General features: G+C 37.5%; 1 protein-coding gene and 1 long non-coding RNA gene across 2 annotated transcripts; both read left to right on the top strand.

Moving 5' to 3' along the window:
* Positions 1 to 13,407: 13,407 nt before the first annotated feature.
* LOC140013924 (uncharacterized) lies at positions 13,408 to 14,240 on the top strand. Its single transcript, XR_011820777.1, has 2 exons — positions 13,408 to 13,728; positions 13,804 to 14,240. It is a non-coding gene; the product is annotated as an uncharacterized lncRNA (long non-coding RNA).
* A 3,244-nt stretch (positions 14,241 to 17,484) lies between these two features.
* LOC140013757 (disease resistance protein RPM1-like) lies at positions 17,485 to 20,367 on the top strand. Its single transcript, XM_072063845.1, has one exon. The coding sequence runs from the start codon at positions 17,485 to 17,487 to the stop codon at positions 20,365 to 20,367; it is 2,883 nt and encodes a 960-aa protein (XP_071919946.1).
* The last annotated feature ends 4,172 nt before the right edge of the window (positions 20,368 to 24,539 follow it).

Genomic DNA, 24,539 nt, shown 5'->3' with positions numbered 1-24,539 from the left:
TCTTGATCTTTTCTATAATTGATTTAGCAAACGATCATATCTAACAATAATAACTTTTAAATTGTAGTCAGAGACAATATGTAAACCCAATTTGGTTTGTCCTCACTTCTGTTTGTACAAACCTACATTAACAATACTGTCAATGTTAAAGTGAGAGTTAGTCTCACGTGCTCCTGTAGCTTCTCCAACTGGATAATAAATAGCAGGTCCTACCAAATTTCTTTAGACTTTCTTGCACATGCACTATGAGGGCAAGGATAAAACGTTAGAAGGAAAATAGTGTAGCATGATTCTAATTTTGGAATAATGAAAAATGTGAAATATGAGATTAACAATGAGACGAAGGGAGTATACCACTCCAACATATATATATCGTTGAATTTGGCAGGTATAGTTACGCAAAAGCTTGGTGGTATTTTAAAGCTAATGTTGTTTAGTCTAGAGAATAACCAGATTGAAGGCTCTGTACCACGAGATATTGGAAATTTGACTGCACTTAAAGAACTATACCTTGGTGTAAACAATTTAACAGGTATGGCACTTGAGAATAGCAATCATGAAACAACTGAAACTTTCTTGATCAAATAAACATGCTTCCGTTTGCAAATGATGTGTTTCTTCAGGATTGTGAAACATTCCATTTCAGGAGTTCTATCTGTTTTAATTTGGCAGGTGTAATTCCCTATGAGGTTGGAAACCTGCAAACATTGGAGGTGTTGAACCTAAGATTTAACATTTTAAAAGGTTCCATACCAACCAGGATCTCCAACATCTCAACTTTAAGAGTGCTTTCAGTGGTTTCCAACAGTCTTTCAGGCAATCTTCCATCCAATATGGGTTTAGGCCTGCCTAATTTAGAAGAACTTTACCTCAGCTCTAATGACCTCAGTGGACTGTTGTACCTGACTCAATGGACTGTTGTACCTGACTCAATCTAAAACTCCTCTAAACTCACTCATGTAGAGTTTGTTCGAAACAGACTCACTCGTCCAATTTATACAGTCTTAGTGAATCTACAATTTCTTGAATACTTAGTGCTGTTTGATAACAATTTAACTAGTGAATCTTCATCTGTGGAGTTAAGCTTCTTCACTACGTTAAGAGAATGCAGCTACCTGAGAAAAATTTCAGTGGCTAATAACCCGTTAACTGGTATTCTTTCAGTTTGTATAGGAAACCTTTCTTCTTCTATAGAAGTGATTTATGAAGGGAAGAATTCCAAAAACTGTTGGCAATCTAAGCAATTTGAGAGTGCTAGGTCTACAAGAGAATCCCTTGTCTGGATCAATTCCAAGTACAGTCAAGGGGTTGCAAATGCTTCAAGGATTATCTATAGAAAGTAACAATGCTAGTGGAACTATTCCTGATAGTTTGTGTAGCTTACAGTACTTGAATTTATTACATCTGATTGGAAATCAATTCCTTCATGTTTAGGTAATCTTACTTCTCTCAGGTATCTTTATCTAGCTTCCTGATTGCAATTTTATCATTTATTTTATTGTTAATTTCCCCTATTACCTGACCCAAGGTGAATTAATTGTGAAATTCTACTCACTTTTAGTATTTTGCATTTATTTCAGGGAGTAGAATGAAAATATGATAACAAATGCCAATTTAATAGAAAAAGAGTCCAAGTAATAGAACTTGTCCTAGGGACATTTTTGAAACAACAAAACGTGAGCCCTTATTGGACAAATTGGGCCGAAGTCTTCATTTTTCCGCGCAGGAACCGCCGCAAGGAGCACTACTTTATATAGGAAAATTGCACAGGAAAAAGGAGAGCTTCTTCTTCCCCTTGAGGGGAGGCTGCCGCACAGGAGAGGAGGCAATACTTTGGAGTTTTTAGCTTTTGACCTTTCTTCTTCATTTTTAGTGGAGACACTTGGTAGCATAGAGTTTGACTTTTCCTTCTGTTGCTTTTTGGTAGTAGTTCTCCTCCGTGAGCCATAGGAAGACTAGTAATTACTTTTCTATAGCTTGCTTTTTCTCATTGAGTTGGACGAATTGAATTTCCCCAATTTCAAGGGACAATAGCCGCGGCTCTCTTTACAATTTCTTGTGGGTTTAGTTCATCAAATATGAACTAATTCCCTCACTCTAGTCAAGGGACAACGGATGCTTTGGGTCGCCTAAAGTTGTGAGATCGATTTAATTTTATCTTTTTCTCTTATTTATTGATATTTACATATTCCCTGATTGCAGTGCTTATGGTTGTTTAATTAATTGATTGTCTTGGATTCGGATAATTAGTTAATTTAATAATCTATTATCAATTGAGGTGTTAAATCCGTAATTGTTTAATTGTCTCAAAATAGTGATAACTGACATGATTGGATTTGTATCAGGGGAATACGCGGGCTAATCTAAAATAACCCTGGTAGTGCGTTATTTGGTTAGAATAGGGCTCCTCTAATACGTAAGGCAATTGGGGAATTAAATTCTATGGGCGTACGTAGGATTATTTCTCAATTAGAGTAGTGATTAACGGGTGTACCTTAATCATCGACACAGTAAGGAGGGGTTGACTGTCATCGCTTGTTTAGCAGTTATAACCTATTTATTAGTAAATAATTGGAATTGCCTTTGCTTATCGATGATCAATTAGGTGAACCATTGCTGAAGTTATTCCTTAGCTAGATCCTTAATTATCACTCAGTAGATTTTAGTAATTTGTTATTTAATTTCTAGTTGGCTATTTTATTTTTATTTTTATTATTTTACTTTTAGTTGAATTATTTAAATTGTCACCCCTGAGATAAAAACACCCCCATTGTCACTGTGAATTTGGAAAGAAACAATTACTCCCAGTCCCTGTGGATTCGACCCTGCTCACCGCTATCTACAGAAATTACTTTTAGTTTGAGCAGGTTTTATTATTGCACAGGCTTCGACAACCTGTCACTTCCAACAGAATAACTTCGTACAGTACTTGAATTTATTACATCTAATGACTAAAGATATCTATTTCTCATTCTAGAAAATGGGGATTCTGCTTCTTCCCTGTCTATCCACCCTCACATTCTTTACCCAGAAAATGAAAAAGGGATGATTGAAGAATCGCAGGCATCACTTAATTTAGTATTGCTTTCTGGGCAGATAGAAAACGCATGGGCATCTGCCACTTTACAGCTAGGTGCTAATAAATTTTACTTCTGCTAATAATCTTTTTTAGTAGTGAAGTCGAACTCGCATTCATTTCCAGCTAATGTAATTAATTGAAAAATTAAAAGGTGAGAATTATGCAGGCAACCATGAACGATTGGTTGCCTTTTTGTTTGATTAATGTAAGGGTTAGCAAATGTTTAAGTTCTACTGTGTTAAAAACCAGAATATGAAGAGGGGATTTCTAATCAACTTCCTTCTTTGAAATTAAGGAAGGTGGTTTCCAATACATAACATTTGAACCCTTATATTCCTTGACAAATTCCCCTCTATTTGAGTACGACATCATTTGACCACAAGAAAAACATAATAATAAGAGTAATAAAGTAAAGCCTCATTTAGCCGGAAAAGCATTGCAATTATCTATATATCCACCATTCATTTGAAAAAGAGATAGGCAGCGAGTTAAAGGGTGCGTAGTAGGTGGAAAACACGACTCTTTTGACATTTGAGGACAACTTATAGATTTTTCGGTTCCTTTCTACTTTTCATTCATAATTTTCTATTCTTTTTCGATTTTGGCTGCTCGCCTGTACCCTTGATAGAATAAGAGCAAATTGCAACAAATGTCATTAAACTAATCACTTGTACTAATTTTGGTTACTAAATTAATTTCTTAGCCGAAAATATCACTAGAAATTGTATGTTTTTGGTCATTCTCACCATCAAAAGAAACAGAATGACCATCACATGACCTGCACATGTAGGGTTTGAAAGACAAAATCATCTTAAAATTTTAAGTGGACAAAAGAAGGGACAATGGTCAACCGTTTAATTCACAATGTGAAATAACACAAGACACATATGTCATGACATATCTTGTTTAGTATTATAGATCATTATTGTTAGCATTAATGCATGTGATCCGAGTTTTGCCCTCATATAACCGTAGGTAAATGATTAGAGGTCTGCCGATTTAATTATGCCTCCATCTTCCACAATTTATCCCAAAACAAGTAGAGCGCAATCAATAGTGTGGGCTGCTATTTAGTAAAAATAACGTTAACAAGATCACTTTTTTCCACATAAATAAACAAATGTTCATTCCAATCATGTGTGTTCACACTAATAAATAACCATAATCATCTTGCAAATGACTGAATGAGAACAGCATTTTGCTATCGCAAAAGTTTCTTTCACACTGGAATGAGCTCAGACAGCATTCAACTCTCACATTTCACATCTAACGTGCTTAAAATACAAGCATTATTGTCATCAATAAGCTGGCTCCAACTCATTATTGTCATCTTTCCATTATTTTGAAGCCTGGAGCCCCACAATTGCATCAGCGGAGTCTTACCCAGCTCCACCACTTGCAGATTCCCATCTATAAAATATGGTGTATTATTGCGCTAATTGGCTTCCTCGTAAGTTCAGGGCATCTCGTGATTAATTTATTGATCTCCTTCAATTTGGTTTTTCGCTCTTTTGTCCAAAAGGACATTTTCAAGGATGATTCTTGTAAGCTCAGGGCATCTTGTGATTAATTTGCTGATCTCCTTCGTTTTGCTTTCTAGCTCTTCTGTCTTAAAGGACGCTTTCAAGGATGATGGCATCTTTTCTACCTACCATTGACTTTTATTGATCAACATGGTGTATCTTGTTAATTACAAATATTTATATTTATCTATATCTATATCTATACGATAGTTACCTTCAACATGATGTACCTTGATGCCATCTATTCTAATCTACCGTTGACTTTTATTGATCACCATGGGGTACTTTGTTAATTACAAAGATTCATCTATATATCTATATCTATATCTATGCTGAAAGGGGAGTTCGTTTTGATAGTTGAGCGTTTGAGTTTTTCTTTTCAAGATCACCCTTCTTACAAAATGATTAGGACTACATCATGTCCCTAAATTTGAATGCACTTTCTAATATCATTGAGGGTATTTATGTATTGTCATTAGAGGTGTCAAAATGGGTGACTTGGGCGGGTTTGGGATGGGTAGAGGTGTCAAAATAGGTGACTTGGGCGGGTTTGGGTTGGGTAAAATGGGTAATGGGTATAAGTGAGTCAACTCATTTATACCCATTTAATTAGATGGGTATAAATGGGTAAGTCAAAAAATGAATTGGGTAACCCAATTACCCATTTATAACTCATTTATTTTAACTTTTTGCAAACTCATTTAAATTCATTTTTGCAAACTAAGTTATCAATTTATACCACTCTTTGTACCCATCATTAGTTTTAAATATTTACTTATAATGTTCAATAAACTTAATTACCAATTTTTTTTATTTATACTCTATGTCACAAAATTACCTATTATTTAATAATTGAATAATACGAATATAAAAATTTGAATTAAGTACTATTAAAATTAATCCAAAAATTTTGAACCCCTAACATTTTTTTCATATATAAATCTAAAATTTCATTTTATAAAGATAAGAAAATAGGCTAAAATTTATCATAAATTGGTAATGCTAAAAAATGAGCAAGTTAACAAACTAAGAAAAAATAAAATAATAAGATAAAACTAACAAATAATAATAATAATAATAATGTTAACATCATGACAAAATGAAAAATTTGAAGAAAAAAAAAAGTAGGGGAAAAGAAGAGACTTGGGGGGAAGAGAATTTTAAATGGGTTAATTGGGTTTGATGGGTTACCCAATAATACTCATTTAATAAATGGGTATTATTGGGTAACCCATTTATACCCATATACAAAAATTTAAGATACCCATACCCATCTATTCATGGACGGGTATGGGTAAATCTAGTTAAGTGGGTTGATTTGCCACCTCTAGGGATGGGTAAAATGAGTAATGGGTATAAGTGAGTCAACCCATTTATACCCATTTAATTAGATAGGTATAAATGGGTAAGTCAAAAAATGAATTGGGTAATCCAATTACCCATTTATAACCCATTTATTTTAATTTTTTGTAAACTCATTTAAATTCATTTTTACAAACTAAGTTATCAATTTATACCGCTCTTTGTACCCATCATTAGTTTTAAATATTTACTTATAATGCTCAATAAACCTAATTACCAATTTTTTTCCATTTATACTCTATGTAGCAAAATTACATATTATTTATTTAATAATTGAATAATAAGAATATAAAAATTTGAATTAAGTACTATAAAAGTTAATATAAAAACTTAATCCAAAAATTTTGAATCCCTAACATTTTTTTCATATATAAATTTAAAATTTCATTTTAGAAGGATAAGAAAAAAGGCTAAAACTTATCATAAATTGATAATGCTGAAAAATGAGCAAGTTAACAAACTAAGATAAAATAAAATAATAAGATAAAACCAACAAATAATAATAATAATGAAACAAAAGTAGTTAACATCATGACAAAATGAAAAATCTGAAAAAAAAGGTGGGGAGGAGAATTCTAAATGGGTTAATTGGGTTTGATGGGTATTATTGGGTAACCCATTTATACCCATATGCAAAAATTTAAGATACCCATGACCATCTATTCATGGACGAGTATGGGTAAATTTAGTTAAGTGGATTGGTTTGCCACCTATAATTGTCATAATCAAGGTCTCATATTCAAAGAAGAATTTAGTTCGGGCTCCCGCTAACTATGCTCCCATTTTGTTCCATTATAACCATATATCATTATAATGATCAGGTAAACAGAAATGTCCCATACGAATACTAAGATGATATGGTAAATCAGATCAAATATCATGCATCTTGTATGAAGCGATTTGAGAAAACCTTGGTACGTTGGAAATTCAATTCGATGATGAAAGGTGAATATAATCAAGCAAAAAAGGGGAAACCTCAGAAGAAAAAATTTGAACCTCTAAATTTGAATTTAAGACCTCTAAATCTTAGAGTCTTAACCACAGAATTTGTGTTGACATAAGAATTAAAATTTAATTGAAATAAATTTTCTTTTTAGAGGAGCTCAATTTGGAAACTGTTGGAGGATGATCTTTAGAAATTAAACAAGAATAGAAAAGAAAGTTCCCATAATATCAAGAAAGCTCTCCATTTTTTTTTTCCATTCAAAATAGAAGACAATATATATATGTGCATCCCTGGAAGTGAAGGTCCTGGATTCAAATTCCTCTTTCTCTATTTATATTTCTTAAATCTTATTCCTCTCCTACTAATAAAAAATAATAATAAAAATAACAAAAAACACATATACCTATTTTATATTTTAAGGATGTAGAGCACTAATTATGAAAGAAAAGAAAAGTAGAGTTTTCCTTTTCCTCCCAAGCACCTTCTAAATTAATCTTGCTGGAATAGAACAGTATATGCATAATATTTCTCTAGGCTATATGGAAGCCTTTTGAATACTTTTTTAGGCAATTCATATACCACTGACTTTTAAGTTTTACTCTAGCAAGACCAAGTTATTGAAATGAATTCCTAACAAAATTTTAGGAATGGGTTAAAAAAAAATTAATGAAGTATAGGAAAAACACTTTAGCACGATAAACCTAGCTAGAAGCTAAACATGAATTGGAAACAAAATTTAGTTAAAAAATAAGTTTCCATATGAAAATATATTGTGACTCTTAAGAAAAAGAAAACGACTCATGGCTATCTACATGAAAATGATAGGTGCGAAGAGTAGCAAGTTGAAATAAATAAAAAAATGACAAAAAATTGAAATTAAATGAAAGTAGGAGACCATTTCTTTTCAATAACTATACAAAAGGATGCCAAACATCTAAGATGTTGGCAATTTTATTTTATTTTTTTATTTTTTCAACATTAAGAATAGCACTATTCTATACTAACAGGGACTGAATTGAATTACATAAGCAGTATCATCTAAACTATATAGATGCCTTGACCCGATTCCTATGTGTAGTTTCTAGATCTTTAACTTATTTTGCATGATTTTTTGACTTGTAAAGTTATGAGTAGGATAACACTAATTTTCTTAATTAAGAATGATTTTTTTTTTCAAAAAAAAATGAAGAAAATGAAAATAATATAGCTGCATACCAGAGTAAAAGAGGAAAAGAGTGCTTACACACTCGTGTAGCATCATTTTTTGTCTCTATTAATATGCTTGGACAAATATAGATTAACAAAGTAAAACATCTCTACTCCAATATTTGAATTAGTCTATGTCTAGATAATATATTTGAACATAAAAAATGTATTTACATAGTTTTTGTGTATGTTTTAAATGTGGATACAGAGATACAAATGTCATTATCTAATTAGGATTAAAGTTTACAAGTTTTGTTTGGATTGCACTTTTCTAGAGTTTTTGTAGAAAACTGTACTGTAATGATTTGATATATGTGAGGTAAAAAAATGATTGAAAAATGTGTTCATGGAAAATATAGTCATTTTTTGTTGGAAAATTGCTTTCCAAACAAGGCCAGTCCTCTAAAATCATTTACAATAATTCAAAAATAAAGTTAGTTTCCAAACTAATATAGTTTTAGGTCGTAGAAAAATTTATTAGACATATTATGCCAGTTTTTAGACTTACAAGACATTTTATTTTTCAATTCCCAATCAAAAGATGTATTAGATTATCAAATAATAGTTGATACACAAGTAATGAGGCTAAAAAATTCAAGTGATACTCATTGGATTCCCTCCATTAATTGATTGTTTTGAGATATCACACCTTAGGGATAAGTTTGGCACGAATATCACCAAAATAAATAATTGCAATGTGCAATACACGTACCCCTGTACTAGTGTAGAGAAAAATGCCAGACTTTTGGTTCCTTTGCCCTGGAATCCGGACTAGGGTTTAGTTCTTTTTGTAATCATAGCCTTCCTGAATAATAGACATGGGTTTATCAGTACTGATCCGGTCTAAATTTCATCTTTCATGCATGCAAACTGTTGTCAAAGAACTTTTTAACCCTAAACAAAGCTATTGCTCATGAAAACTATTTTTCCATTCGACCAAAAAAAAGTTTTGATTTGGAAGAGAGTTTCTTATTTAGGGATGACTTATCCAAATAAAACATTTAACAACAATGGAAACTAACCCCCTCCTACTTAACTATATGAACTTGCGCGTTCAAGGAAGTAGATAGTTGTATAAATACGGCAACTGGAAATCTAAAATAAGAGGAGGAGCAGAACTTAAAGTCAAAAAAATCGTAAATCTAGATAAATCAAGAAACAAAAACAGATTATTTATTTGAAAATGCAAGATCAATTTGGATATTTCAATAGATTGTTAATCAAAAATCTCTTTTAATGATTAAAATGGTTTCATAATTTAATTCATATTGAAAATTTTTTTGTTTACCGTATTCTTTTATGTACCCAAATATTAATTAATAAGATTCTGATGACAATTTTAAGGAATCCACGTATTCATCACATTTAGGAAGTCGGACAACAATAATTCTTTTTTTTTTTTTGCGTAAATCTTAAGTTTGAATGTGTCTTTATGATATTAATTGGTATTTGATTGAGTTAAAAAAGAAACTTAAATTTTCCCTATGCAGTTAAAAAAGATAGCTGCAAAAATGATATAAATGAGACATTAAATTAATTGCCAAAATGAAGGGCATAGAAATAAGCCACGTCATGATTGAGAAATAAGCCAACAAATTTGTAATCCCTAATTGTAAAGAAAATTGATTATTTTAATGTACTCCTTACCATTTTCTGCAATTCTCTTTTTTTTTTTTGGCTAAATTTGCATGCTGTTCGTAGACCTCTTAAATCAATATAGTTCACATTTTGGTCAGACACCGTATTGGCTTGGTCAGACACCGAATTGGATTGGTTTGCTCCTAAGGTTTCATTGATATTACAAATACTAATTGGTCAGCAGAAATTAGTTCCATAGAGGAAGGTTTTATTTCTTCGTCAATGAACTCCATAATGTCCTTCCCCTCGTAAAGAACCCATAATTGTAAGATGCTACTTTATCTTTATCCAACCAAGGGACCCACGGTTGAAAGAAGGTCCTGAAGACATGTACTGATGTGCACGCACAGTCCTCTTAATAGCTTCCATGATTTTATATTGTGGCACGTAAGGCAGCTTCGTCTTTCACAATCAGATGTTTCTTGCTTTAGTTTCTTCTAATTGGTTAATTCTTTCTTTTTCTGTTTGACGCGGTTTTTCTTAGTGCGTACAACGCTATTTAGTTGAATAAGCATTGAATATCTACTATTTTCTATTCAATTACAAGAAACAAGGTAGGGGAGGTCCGGGAGGACTTCAAGCTTAGGTTAAAGTAACTATACCCTGTTTGGATAGCGATTTTTTGTAGAAAAATTGCTATGTTTTCCGTGAACAAATTTCTCTATCATCTTTTTACTTCACATATATCAAATTGCTACAGTAATTTTTTTACAGAAAATCTAAAAAAATACAATCCAAACACAACTCTTGAGTTGCTTTTTCTGTTCCACTTCGAAGAAATTAAGGTTGTGTTTGAATTGCATTTTTCTAGATTTTCTGTAGAAAAATTACTGTATCGATTTGATATATGTGAGATAAAAAAGTGATTAGAATATATATTCACGAAAAACGTAGCAATTTTCCTTTACAAGGCCTAAACTTTCCTCTACATCACATGTTCCTGGAAAACTCATAGCTGGCTTCCATTTGATTCAGAACTGTCATTTTTATTTTGGCGTGGGGTTTTCTTTATTTAAAGTAGATCCTCTTGTGCTCCTTCTTCTTTATTAACTGTTGGATCAAATTGGATCAATTTACTATGGATCATCGTATTATATGTTTAATTTTTTGAAAGTTAAATAATTATCACAATAAAAAATAAATAAATTTTAATTATCACAATAAAAAATAAATAACTTTTTGAAGAATAATTAATTCAAAGGTGCCTAATATATATATATATATATATATATATATATATATATATATATATATATATATATATATATATATAAACTCTCATAGTATAAATTAAAATTATAAAAAATTAAGAAAAGTCAACTTTATTTTACACATATATTTACACACTGTAAATTACAAATTTTCAAAACTTAAGGGGTCATGGCCCCTCAGCCCTCTTGGCTCCGTCAATGGACAACTTTTTCTTTTCCCTTATTTATTACTCGTGCGTAAACTGGGTATAGCTATGTATCATGGTAAATCAAAGAAGGATCTCTTAGGTCATAACAAGTTTATCTTTTATGAAAACACAAAAACCGTACCATGATAACCCTCACAATATATGATCGATGTAATAAACCTAATGCTTGAATTTCAACAAACCATCCATGAACTGGGTAGAAAAGTAATGCAAGCAAGTTGACTACAAGAAGAGATCAAAGATCTCTCTCTCGACTACAGGTCACGGGTTCAAACTTCGGAACGTGCAGGTAAATAAATTTTGAAGAGTGTGCTAGTGAACTGTTTTGGTCAATGGATATTTTCATCTGGTTCTTATGCAACTTAGGGCCTGTTTGGAAGGTGAGTTTTTTGGGTGTATATATAAAACTTTACTGTAGATCACTGTAGAAGTTGTAGAAAAACTTTTGTAAGAAAAATTTTTGGGTGTTTGTAAGATGAAATTTTTTTCCTTTTCTTTTTCTTTTTTCTTTTCCTTCCTCCCTTTCTTCCCCTTCTCCCACCCCCTTCCCTCCCCTGTTCCCTCTCCCGAGACTTCCATGGCAGAGACTTCCAGGTGATTCTTTTTTTTTTTTTTGCTTTTTTTCTGTTCCCTTCTCCCTCCCCCGCCGCCCCACCCCTCCCCTTTCCTCCCCTCCCCAGCCACCCTCCCTCTCCCCCGACGCGATCTGGTCGGGACCCTTCCCTCTCACTTTCCCCTTTCCCCGCTGCCCCTCCCCTTACCCTTCCCTCTCACGCGATCTAGTCGGCAGCTGTGCATTATTATTTTTTTTTTTTAGCTTTTTCTCTCCCTCCCTCCCCTCCCCTCTTCCCCTCTCCCTCCCCCGCCGGTCGCGCGGCCAGATCGCACCTAGCAGGAGAGGGAGGGAGAGGGGAAGAGGGGAGGGGAGGAGAAGGGGTGAGGATGATGGACAGAAAAATTTTTTTTGAGGTTACCGGCGCCAGAATAGGTGACCGGCACTGGGAGAGGTGGTGGGGGTGGTGGCTGGTGTGGTGGTTGGGTGAGGGAGGAAGAAAAGTTTTTGAAAAATTTTTTGTGTATTTTTGAAGTGTATAAGTAAAAACTTTGAAAAGTTTTTTTGGGGTTTCTGTAGTAAAAGTTGTTAAAAAACTAGTAGCTAAAAAACTTGATAAAAAATTAGGGTGCCAAATAGGCCCTTAATTGGTTTTCCCACCCTTTTAGAGTAGGACATAATATATAGGCATTGTCAAATGTAATCTGTTTAGATTGTTGAGTTTTTCAAAAACTAATTTTTTAAATACTATTAAAATTTTTAAAAAGTACTCTAAAAGATACTCTAAAAAGTAGTCTAATTTTTTTTATGTTTAAAAAATATTCCATAATATATTTTAAAAACTCTTCTACTCTTAAATATCCCAAAATATACTATAAAAATTCTGCTCCAGTAAAATTTTTTAAAAACATCCCAAAAAATAGTTAATCCAAATGAACCTTAGATAACTGTTATTTGTAAATATTATTTTATTTAGGGTTAACAACAAAAAAGTCCCCTGTGATTTAGTCTAAGGGTGCAAACGAGTCGAGTCGAGTCGAGTTTTGGCCTAATCGAGCTAAACTTTCAGTTAATTTTGTGAAGCTCGAACTCGAGCTCGAGCTCGACGAGCTCAAAATGTCAAGCTCGAGTTTAAAAAATAAAATAATAATAATAATTTTTTTAAAAAAAATAAAAAAAATTATTTATTTTTAAAAATGAATAAAATAATAATTTTTTAACAAATAATAAAATATTATGGATATATGTGTAATTTTACTATTAAAATAAAAAATAAAAAAATATATATAATTGAGTTCGCGAGCCAACGAGCTTAATATTTTTGAACTCGAGTTCGATTTAATTAGCTCGAGCTCGATATTTGACCGAACTCGAGTCGAGCTCGATATTTGACCGAACTCGAGTTGAGCTCGTATTCGAGTCGCTCGCGATTGGCTCGCAAGCAGTTCGATTCGTGAACACCACTAGTTTAGTCATCATACAGAAAAGTCCCCTGTGATTTCATATCATACAAGTCGAGACTCCATGGTTTGAATTATTCTGAAAAGTGGACGGAAATCGTCAAATATACAGTGTGTCTTAAACGCACAGGAAAGACATGTGTTTCTTGCGGAAAATAGATTTCTACCACAAACTTTCACCTGATATGCCTAATTATCCTTTCCACTTTAATAACAAGAGATGAGCTAGCAGTTTGACAAAATAACAGTAACCCAGGTGGAGGATTGCAATCTTGTATGATCTTCGAATGCTAGCTGTTTGACAAAATGGCCAAAAGACACTATCAACAGCAACATCTCCACCTGGGTTTCTATCTCGCTCTCTCTCCATCTCACTTAGCTTCTTTAACCCCACTTTTTTCGAGTCTTAAACTTAGTTTATTGCTTCTCAAATTTTCTTATTTTCCTTTCTACTCTAGGTTGGCCACTCCCTGGCAATGGACAAACACCATCAGCAGCTGCCACTGGCCAAATGCTCACGGCAGCAGCGATGCAGCGTATGGTTAGTCTTTGGTCCCCTGTTTTTTCGTTTATGTAGCCGGACTTTTCTTTACCAAGTGCCTCCTTGATTCAACAGTTGGGTCTTATGTTCGAAAATACCCTTCGAATGCTGCCTTCAATTTTGGCCGAAGCCGAAGCCTCAGAAGACTCGGAAGCTCGTATGCTTAAACAAATAAATCAACAAAGTATGAAGATAGTGGGTTTGTTTTATAGTAGAGTGTATTATTCTTTTATCCATGCAGATAAAAAGGCGAAAAGGAAGCAAGGGGCCGGGGAGGGGGGAGTGGTGGAACTTTGTTTCATTCATAAAAGAAAGTCAAGAACAATATGCTCTTTGGCTGAAGAAAGGAGGAGGCAAAGCAAAGGAAAGCAGAAAAGAAGCGGGAAGAAAGGCCGTTATTCTGTTTTCTGACATATTTTACTCCCTGTCCGGTTGTCCCCCTCAACTAATCCCACTTAGTCTTCTTATCCCACAAATAATCAATGAAAACTCTTTTCTCCCCCTTTTTTCAAGCTCTGTTCGGATACCTTTTATGGATTTTTTTGTTTTTGTTTTTGTGTACGTGTTTTTTCTCTCCCGTTGGTTTCGACAGAATGAAGGTGCAAAATTACTTCTGTAATTTTCGCTTATATCAAAAGGGTGTTTTCGTCTTTGCACTCAGCTTCGTGTGTTTTAACGATTTCCGTCCACTTTTCAGAATAATTCAAACCATGGGGTATCGATTTGTATGATATGAAACCACAGGGGGCTTTTCTGTATGATAGCTAAACCACAGGGGACTTTTTTATTGTTAACCCTTTTATTTATATCATAAATATATATTTTTTATTATTTATTTTTATCTTTCAATCATCTTTTCAAAGGAATAATTTTGTATTCTTAACTAGTTTCAGCTACTCTTGGCTAGGTTTCACAAAAGAATTCAGAAGCCGGAATTGAACTTAGGTCTTGAGTTGCTTTTTCTATCCTTTTTTTTTTTGAAACGGTAGTTAACTTGCATTGAACTATAGTAAGATTTTACACTTTGAGCAAAGGCCCGAGAAACTGTACAACATGTGTTTAAGAACACGGAGGAACAAGGAATTCCTCATCCATCAAAATGCCTAAGGCATAAGAGCTAACATGCTCACAAACATCATTATCATCATAATTAGCTAAGCAAAAGAAGCACATTTGAAACAGTGACTTTAGACTTAAGATATCTTCAAGTATTGTTGTCATTCTGCAATCTGCGGATTTACCAATCTTAAGTTGCTTTAGCAGTGCCTTGTTGTGAACTTGTATGCTGATGTTGCACCGTTCTCTTTCCACTGCTTTACATAAAGTCAATTTGATTGCTGCAGCATCATCAATATTTTGGTCTCCCGAGCTTCTGTCTTTTAAGGCCCACAATTCCTTTGCCTCATTTGGCATTCTACTAACAGCAACTCCAATTCCCAGCACTGCCGGTCTTTGTAAGCTTCTGGTTGCCACCCGCAGTATTATTCCTTCATGGCTCTCTTTGTGCATGACTGGCCTCTACCAGTGGTAGCACTATTTCTGTTGTGCTCTGAGCAATCTTCTTAGACTCTAGCTCCTCTAGTTCCAGCCATTCACTTTTTCTGTTCCACTCCGACGAAATTCACTTTCCTCTGCATCACTTGTTCCTGGAAAACTCTCATAGCTGGCTTCAATTTGATTCAGAACTGTCATTTTTGCTTTGAGGTGGGGTCTTGAGTTGCTTTGAACTGGAAAACTTTGTCAGACGCCGTTGCTTTATTCCTTCCCTTGTTAAATAATTCGACATCATTGCTTTTGCACGATGCTTCGACATCATTGCTCTTGTAGTCTTTCCTCTTTTAACTACTTAAACACAGAGGCATGTTTATACCAATCTTTTGGTCAGACACCGTATTGGAGTGATTTGTTCCTAAAGTTTTCTTTGATATTCCATCCGTTTTTATTACAAATACTAATTGTTCCAAGGGGCAACCAAAAAAAAAAGCAGAAATTAGTTCCATAGAAGGAGGAGGTTATAGATGTCGGCAGAAGGAGCAGAAGACCCTGTTGTAGTTTTATTTCTTCGTCAATGAAATTAATAATGTCCAGTCCAACCGCGTTTTAACTTTATTCCTTCCCCTTGTAAAGAACCCACAGTTGAAAGGTGCTCCTTCATCTTTATCCGACCAAAGGACCCACAATTGAAAGAAGGCCTTGAAGACTGATCAGCCCACCAATTGCAGAGTCTTCTTAATAGCTTCCATGATTTTGTATTGTAGCAGGTAAGGTAGCTTCGTCTTTCAGACCAATTTATTGAAAAGAATTCCTAACAAAATTTTAGGAATGGGTTCAAAAAAGTATAGGTAAAACACTTAAGCACGATAAACCTAGAAGCTAAAATGAATTGGAAACAAAATTTGGTTAAAAAATAATAAGTTCCCATATGAAAATATGTGACTCTTAAGAAAAAGAAAACGGCTCATGGCTATCTACATGAAAATGACAGGTGCGAAGTGTAGCAAGTTGAAATAAATCAAAAAATGACAAAAAATTGAAATTAAATTAAGGTAAGAGATTCATTTCTTTTCAATAACAATACAAAAGGATGCCAAACATCTTGGATGTACGAAATTTTATATTTTATTATTTTTTTCAACATTAAGAATAGCACTATTCTATACTAACAGGGACCGAATTGAATTACATAAGCAGCATCATCTAAACTATATAGATGGCCACCACCAAGCCTTTAAGGCTTTGGTGGGGTGGGAGGCAAGGGTGGGGTAATGGCTTTGGTGGGGTAGGAGGCAAGGGTTCACCTACTAATTTACCACAATTGTGGTTCTTCAAAAAATCCAGACGGGTGCGTGGTGTACTCGTCTGGTCCGGTGGTGGTTCTGTCCCCATCGATCCTCTTTAAGCCCAGTTGGGTCTCCCCCATAGTTAGATTAGAATAGAGTAGAAGTAGAAGTAGGGTTGACGATTGACAAAAAAAAAAAATCATCTAAACTATATAGATGCCTTGACACATCATCTAAATTTTTTTAATTATAAATTGTGGGATTTGAATTCTTGACCTATAATCCGATTCTTGTGTGTAGTTTTTAGATCTTTAATGTACTCCTTGTGTGTAGTTCATAGACCTCTTAAATCAATACAGTTCACATTTCTTTGATATTACAAATACTAAGTGGTTAGCAGAAATTAGTTCCATAGAGGAAGGTTTTTGCCTTGTTTGGAAAGCAATTTTTTTTAAAAAATTATTATATTTTTCGTAAATATATTTTTAATCATCTTTTTATCTCATACATATTGAACCGTTACAATAATTCTTTTATAAAAAGATTCAAAAAAAATGTAATCTGAACGTAACCTTTATTTCTCATGAATGAAATCAATAATGTCCTTCCCCTCGTAAGGAACCCACAATTGAAAGATGCTCCTTTGTCTTTACCCGACCAAGGGACCCACGGTTGAAAGAAGGTCCTGAAGAGTGAAGACGTGCACAGTCTTCTTAATAGCTTCCATGATTTTGTATGTGGCAGGTAAGGCAGCTTCGTCTTTCATGTTTCTTGCTTTAGTTTCTTCTAATTGGTTAATTCTTTCTTTTTCTGTTTGACGCGGTTTTTCTTCGTGATAAATACTGCACCGAAGTTCATCAGCTTATGAATCTATAACCTACTCTTCCTTCTTCCTTTCAAGATACTACAAGTGGACTGTCCTATAAACCAGAAGCCGCCTTCCCCAACATTCTGAAGTGAGAAAGAAAGACTGAAAATGGCAGAAACAGTTCTCTCTTTTGTGCTGCGTCAGCTCTCAACTTTTCTGCACGAGGAGGGACGACTATTGGGAGGGCTTCGACAAGAGGTTCAATTCATCATGGATGAGTTGGGGCAAATGAGAGCTTTCCTGCGAGAGGCAGAAGCAAGAGAAGAAGATGCTCAACCCACGCTCCAACAATGGATCAAGCAAGTGCGAGATGCTGCTTATGACACTGAGGACATTCTTGATGACTTTGTAGCTCGCTTTGCTCGGCATCGCGCAACAGGATTCTACGGCTCTGTTCGGAGAATTTTCAGCTCCATCAAGAATTTGAGAGCTCGTCATCGAGTTGCTAGCGAAATACAAAGCATCAAGTCCAGAATCAAAAGTATTTCTAAAGCTCATAAAAGATACAAATCCGACTACGGTATCTCTGCCCAAGCGTCCAACTCACTTTCTGCAGTGAACAACACAACATGGCGCTATAGCAGAGATGACGCACTGCTTGTGGAAGAAGCTAAATTGGTTGGCATTGACCAGCCCAAGAAACGTCTTATTTCTCAGCTCCTCGAAGAGGATGATTACCAACTGAAAGTTGTTTCAGTGGTTGGTATGGGAGGACTTGGCAAAACTACCCTAGTGAAAAAAGTCCATGAGGATCTTGAAGTCAGAAGGCATTTCCCAGTTCGTGCTTGGGTAACTGTCTCTCAAACATGTGACTTTCAGGATCTCCTGAAAGACTTGATTCGGCAGTTACACAAGGAAGGGAAGAAACCAGTCCCACAATCGATCGAGTCTTTGAATACCACCGAGCTGAAAGAATTTATCAAAGATTTTCTTCAGCAAGCTGGAAGGTATGCAATTGTTTTTGATGATGTATGGGACGTGGAATTTTGGAATACCATCAAATTTGCACTGCCCGAGAGTAGCCATGGCAACCGTGTCATGCTCACAACTCGAAAAGCTGATGTAGCCTCTGCCCCTTGTACAGAATCTCTTGGTTATATCCACAGAATGGAGCCACTGCCCTTTGAAGATTCGTGGACTCTATTTTGTAACAAGATCTTTAAGGGAAATAGTTGCCCTGGCCATTTGATGGATGTTGCCAAAGTTATATTGGATAAATGTGAGGGCTTGCCCCTTGCGATTCTTGCAATTAGTGGGCTTTTTGCTTTGAAAGATGTAAATAGAACTGAGGAATGGGAGATGGTTCGATGCAGTCTTGGGGGTGAATTAGAAGGCACTGGTAAGTTGGACAGAGTTAAAAAGATACTCTCTCTTAGTTATAGTGAGTTGCCCTGGCATCTAAAGACATGTCTGTTGTACACAAGTATCTACCCAGAGGATCACAAAATAGAATGCTATAGACTAGTTAATTTGTGGATTGCTGAAAGGTTTGTAGAAGGGAGAGAAGGAATGAGTATTGAAGATGTAGCCTGGAGTTATCTTAGTGAACTCGTCAATAGAAGCCTAATTCAAGTGACTGGTGTGTTTTATGAAGGATTACCCGACTATTGTCGAATCCATGACCTTTTGAGAGAAGTTATTCTTCTCAAGTCAAGGGAACAAAACATGGTCACAGTTATTACTGGACAACCAACGATGTGGCCGTCCGAGAAGGTGCGCCGTCTAGTACTGCATAGTAGTAGCAGTAACAACACCCAGCACCACCAACAAATACCAAATTATTGCTTTGACCACCTTCGGTCGTTCGTTACTATTGGATGCATGAACCCGCTACTATCCAAACCGTTGTTATCGGAAGTTTTAGGGAGCAGTAAGCTGTTAAAGGTTTTGGATTTGGGTGATCAAGAGACACAGGAGGAAATACCAAATGAGATTTTCAAGATGTTTCATCTCCAGCATCTGAGTCTAGGTGACACAGGAGTGGGGAGAGTCCCGAAAGCCATTGGGAAGCTTCAACATTTGGAGCATCTGAATTTGGGTAACACCAGAGTTAGGGAATTACCCATGGAAATCCTAAAGCTGAAAAAACTTCGGTTTCTCAGAGTTTTTCAACAAGTTGATTCTTCCGATGTTGATTATGGATATCATGGATTTAAAGCTCCCTCGAATATGGGAGGGCTTCTTGCCCTAGAAGTATTAGACAGCATAGATGCAAGTAGTGGATCCACAATAGTTAAGGAGATAGGAAAGCTGACCCAATTAAGAGAGCTGTATATTACAAAGCTGAGAAGAGAAGATGGAAAGGAGCTTTGCTCCTCCCTTGCTAACCTCACCAATCTTCGGGAATTAAGCGTTACTTCAATTGGAAAAGGTGATGATCATGAGATAATTGATCTAAATCATCATCATCATCCTTCTCTTTCTTCTTCTTCTTCTTCTTGGTTTCTTCAATCTCTTCGTATGCTGATTTTGCGTGGCCGCTTAGAAAGGATGCCAAAATGGATAGTTCATCTTCATGGCTTGGTAAGAATAGATCTGGATTGGAGCAGGTTAAGGGAGGAGGAGAATCCGCTTGAATCCCTCCAACATTTGCCCAATTTGGGTGAAATTAATTTCTGTGGATCTTACCAGGGAGAAGGGTTGTGTTTCAAGGCTGAAGGGTTCCTAAAGCTGAAGTGTTTGGAATTAAGGAGAATGGAAGGGTTGAGATGGATGAGAGTGGAGGAGGGTGCATTGCCTCGTCTCCAGAAACTATTTCTGGAACAACTTCCATTACTGGAGGAATTACCCATGGGAATTCAGCACCTGACCCAGCTTCAAGAGCTGTCTTTGTATGAGATGAGTTGTCAATTGAGTGAGAAGCTGTTAGAGAATCAGAAGGAAAAAAGTGAAGATTACACAAGAATCGCACACATTCCTGAAATTCTCATTGGTTACTATACAGATGATGGGGAATGGAGACACCACAGCCTTTGGGCTGAGAAGAAGTAGCAACGGCAGCAACAGCAACCGTGGCTTCCCTTTCCTGGTTTGCTTGCCTTCCCTGTTGCGGAATGTGGCGACATTGCATTTTTTTTTCTGTGTCTTACCTTATTTATTGTATACTATATCGTGTTTATTGCGTGATGTTGTTAATGACTTGATGTACTGTATATTACTCTTTTATTTATTTTTTTTGTTTCTTGATCTTTTCTATGATTGATTTAGCAAGCGATCAAGAGGTAGGCGGGTTAAAGTGTATTGATAATATCTTCCATTTCATTAAAAACTCCAAATAATAACTTTTAAATTTTGGTCAGAGATAAACCCAATTTGGTTTCTCCTTACTTCTACTTGTACAACCTACATTAACAATCGTTTGTCTAGTAAATATAGCGGATATTGTTTGTACGCCCAAGTTTATTATACGACTCTTTTTATGTGATAGGTATCCTCCAACATGTTCTTTCCTTCTCAGATTTGTCAATGTTTCAACTCACATTGCATATGATATGAGATCGTGCATCATTGACTATGAAGAAGCACGGAACTTCCCCGAGGAGAGCTGACCCGATCAGCTCGGGGTGTTGATGGCCGAGCTGGTCCTAAGCCTGCAAAACAGATAAGAACGAGCTGACAGAGGGGGGCCCGATGGTAGTCCCCGAGGGCACTCCGACGGTCAAGTTAGTTTTCCGGTGAGTAGGGTTCACGGGAAATAATAGCAACCGGGAGCAATTTGCCTATAGTGAGCGTCCCTTGTACAGTGGGTGTGTAGCACTATTTATACCTGGGCCAGAGTCCGACCTCCGTACGTTCCAGGACCTTCCTGATATAATCTCAATCCCGCGCCGAGCGGGATCTCCTCCGACCTCTGTGGGACGGTCTCCTGATCCCCCTGGAGCCCTAGCGGGGGCGGCGGCCCAGGGCGGTCGCCAGGATCCTGGGGCCGGAGCCCAACTCGGCTATATCTGGGCTGCCACGTGTCTAGGCCCAGTACGGGACCTCTGCACTAGCCCCCTAGATTAGGTAAGGCTTCCAAGCAGACCTAATCTATACTCTGCCACGTGGGAGACCAGCGTCGCGCACTGCTCTGCCCCAGTCACCTCTGGTACAGTGCTGTCACTGAGAAAACCGCGCCGATCTCCTGGGTCGAGCGTCAAACTCCCAAGTTTCGACAAACTTGATCAATGCGTGCCGACCTCATGGGACCGAGCATCAAATTGCCACTGACATGGTTTAAGCCCCCAACTTTTAAAGATTTGAGCCTTGCCGACCTCCTGGGTCAAACAAACTCATTCAAGTTAAGGCACAACGTGCCGACCTCTTGGGGCCGAACATCGTACTTTCCGACTTCAAAATTTCAAGCCGTGCCGACCTCTTGTGGCCGAACATCATACTTTGAAGGCAGTCACGCCGACCTCCCGGGTCGAGCATCGAACTTTGATTTTAGCGGATATGCCAACCTCTTGGGGTCGAGCATCACATTTTCCAGACAGTCATGCCGACCTCCTGGGTCGAGCATTACATTCTCAGGGCAATCGTGCCGACCTCCTGGGCCGAGCCAGCGTGCTCCCTGGTTTTGACAAGCTACCTCAAAGTAAGTCCTGGCGTGCCGACCTCTTGGGGTCGAGCATCGCACCTTCAAGACGGTCATGCCGACCTCCGGGGTCGAGCACCAAACTTCAAAGGCAGTCACGCCGACCTCCTGGGTCGAGCACCAAACTTCAAAGGCAGTCACGTCGACCTCCTGGGTCGAGCGTCAAATATGTTAAAGACAATCATGCCGACCTCCTGGGTCGAGCACCAAACTTCAAAGGCCTTCATGACCCATGATTCCACGATTGCGGCTCTTGCTCGAGTAACTTGTAAGACCGAACTGAGTAGGACCAGTTCGTTTTTTGTATGAACTCCTTTGTAAATAGACTTTTGTGGAATGAATAGACTTTTGTTTCTTTTATACTTGGCAAAATTTTTCATTCATATCTTTCTTATCATGCTATTTAAATACACTTGCGCGAACAGACTCCGAGCTGGCGTACGATCTGACTTTCGGACTCGTTATTGGAGGCCCTGAAGTCGAACCTCAAGGCGCAAGCCAATTCTTCCTCCATAGGGCTGATTAGGAGTGGTCTGACTCCACACCCTTGCTTGATGCTCTATCAATATACGATGTCTAGGTTGGGATGGCCTGTCCAGCAACCTCCTTGGCTTCTTCGGCCTGTACAGCCTCTCCGACCTGTTTGGCCTCGGCAGCTTCTTCGACCTGTTCGGCCTCAGCTGCGTCTTTGGCCAGCTCGGCCTCGATGGCTCTCACGGCCTGCTCGGCCTTGGCTGATCTCACGGCTCGTGTGACCTCGGCAGCTTCTCCGGCCTGCTTGGCCTCAGCTGTGTCTCTGGTCAGCTCGGCCTCGACGGCTCTCGTGGCCTATATGACTTCGGCAACGTCTCCGGTCTGCTCGACCTCAGCTGCGTCTCTGGCCAGCCCGGCCTCAGCTCGCGCAGGAGTCTCTCTGGCCTATTTGGCCTCAGTTAGCTCAACGCGAGCCTCTCCGACCTCTCTTGTGCGCCTTTCAAGCGATTGGCTTCCTCTGCATTAGCTTTCTCGTGAGCTCGATGCAGCATCTCCCGAACTGACTTGGGAGGTCTCTCTACGAACTCGGTGTATAGCTTCTGCTTGCGCAGTCCGAGGTGGTCAGGTCACCTCGTCCTGGTCCGAGGGTCGCGGACGAGGTGGAGTCCACAGCCGTTTCCTCCTGGGGGGCTGATCCCGTGACTCATCCTCCGAAGGGTCAGGGGGCAACTCCTTGTCTTTCCCCTTAGCCTTGGAAGTCTGCGCGCTTCCAGCCTCCTCTTTCTCCTTCGCTTGCCGGATTAGGTCCTCCAGCATCGGGAGGTTCTCCGTCACGAACTGGAGGATCTGCTGTCTTCACTCCCCTGAGAGGGCCGAGCCCCCGGCGCCCCGAGACGCCTTAGTTTCCTTTCGCTGGGATCCTTCACCGCCCCCCGGGCCGGTGCTTTCTACCGTGCGCTTGGATCGCGTTCTTGCCATCAACACAACAATAATTACCTTACGGTTCCCACAGACGGCGCCAACTGAAGCAGCACGGAACTTCCCCGAGGAGAGCTGACCCGATCAGCTCGGGGTGTTGATGGCCGAGCTGGTCCTAAGCCTGCAAAACAGATAAGAACGAGCTGACAGAGGGGGGCCCGAGGGTAGTCCCCGAGGGCACTCCGACGGTCAAGTTAGTTTTCCGGTGAGTAGGGTTCACGGGAAATAATAGCAACCGGGAGCAATTTGCCTATAGTGAGCGTCCCTTGTACAGTGGGTGTGTAGCACTATTTATACCTGGGCCAGAGTCCGACCTCCGTACGTTCCAGGACCTTCCTGATATAATCTCAATCCCGCGCCGAGCGGGATCTCCTCCGACCTCTGCGGGACGGTCTCCTGATCCCCCTGGAGCCCTAGCGGGGGGGGCGGCCCAGGGCGGTCGCCAGGAGCCTGGGGCCGGAGCCCAACTCGGCTATATCTGGGATGCCACGTGTCTAGGCCCAGTACGGGGCCTCTGCAGACTAGTATAATTATTTTGTACTAATAAATCTATAATGTGCATCACTATTTCTTAAAAAAATTTTTACATTGAAATTAAAATAAAAATAAAAAATTCTTCTATTAGTGGTAATTAAAATTAAGAATTGACTGCTTACAACTATATTCACCAATCATTTTCTTGATCTCCAATTATTGTACGTGTTAAAATTATCTTCAATTATTATATTCTTATGCATGATAATTAAAGCTAACTATATTTTATATACATATTGGTTTAGAAGAAAATCACAATTAATAAGAAGACAAAAGGTTATAAACAATTAATGAGAAAATAAAACGTTAAATTGATGATTAAATTCATTATATTATGTCATATTGACTAAGAAAAGTTCAAAAAAAATTATCCATAACTATAAAAAAATATAACAGAAAAGGTTTAAAACTTCTGAAATCGATAAAAATTTGTTGTATCCAAATCTTAATGTTTTAATATGTATTCTGCTCAGGTTTTGTTGTACACACTGGTTTGATATAGCATAGAAAATTTCCCTTTCTTACTGTCGCAAGCTAAGTAAAATATGCAGCAACTTAGTTTAGATATGATAATCTTCCATTTTGCGAGTTAAATAAACTT

Source organism: Coffea arabica, chromosome 8c (assembly GCF_036785885.1).
Source record: "Coffea arabica cultivar ET-39 chromosome 8c, Coffea Arabica ET-39 HiFi, whole genome shotgun sequence".
Classification (NCBI taxonomy): Eukaryota; Viridiplantae; Streptophyta; class Magnoliopsida; order Gentianales; family Rubiaceae; genus Coffea; species Coffea arabica.
The sequence above is the reverse complement of the archived record's forward strand: the minus strand, read 5'-3'. Positions and strand labels throughout refer to the sequence as shown.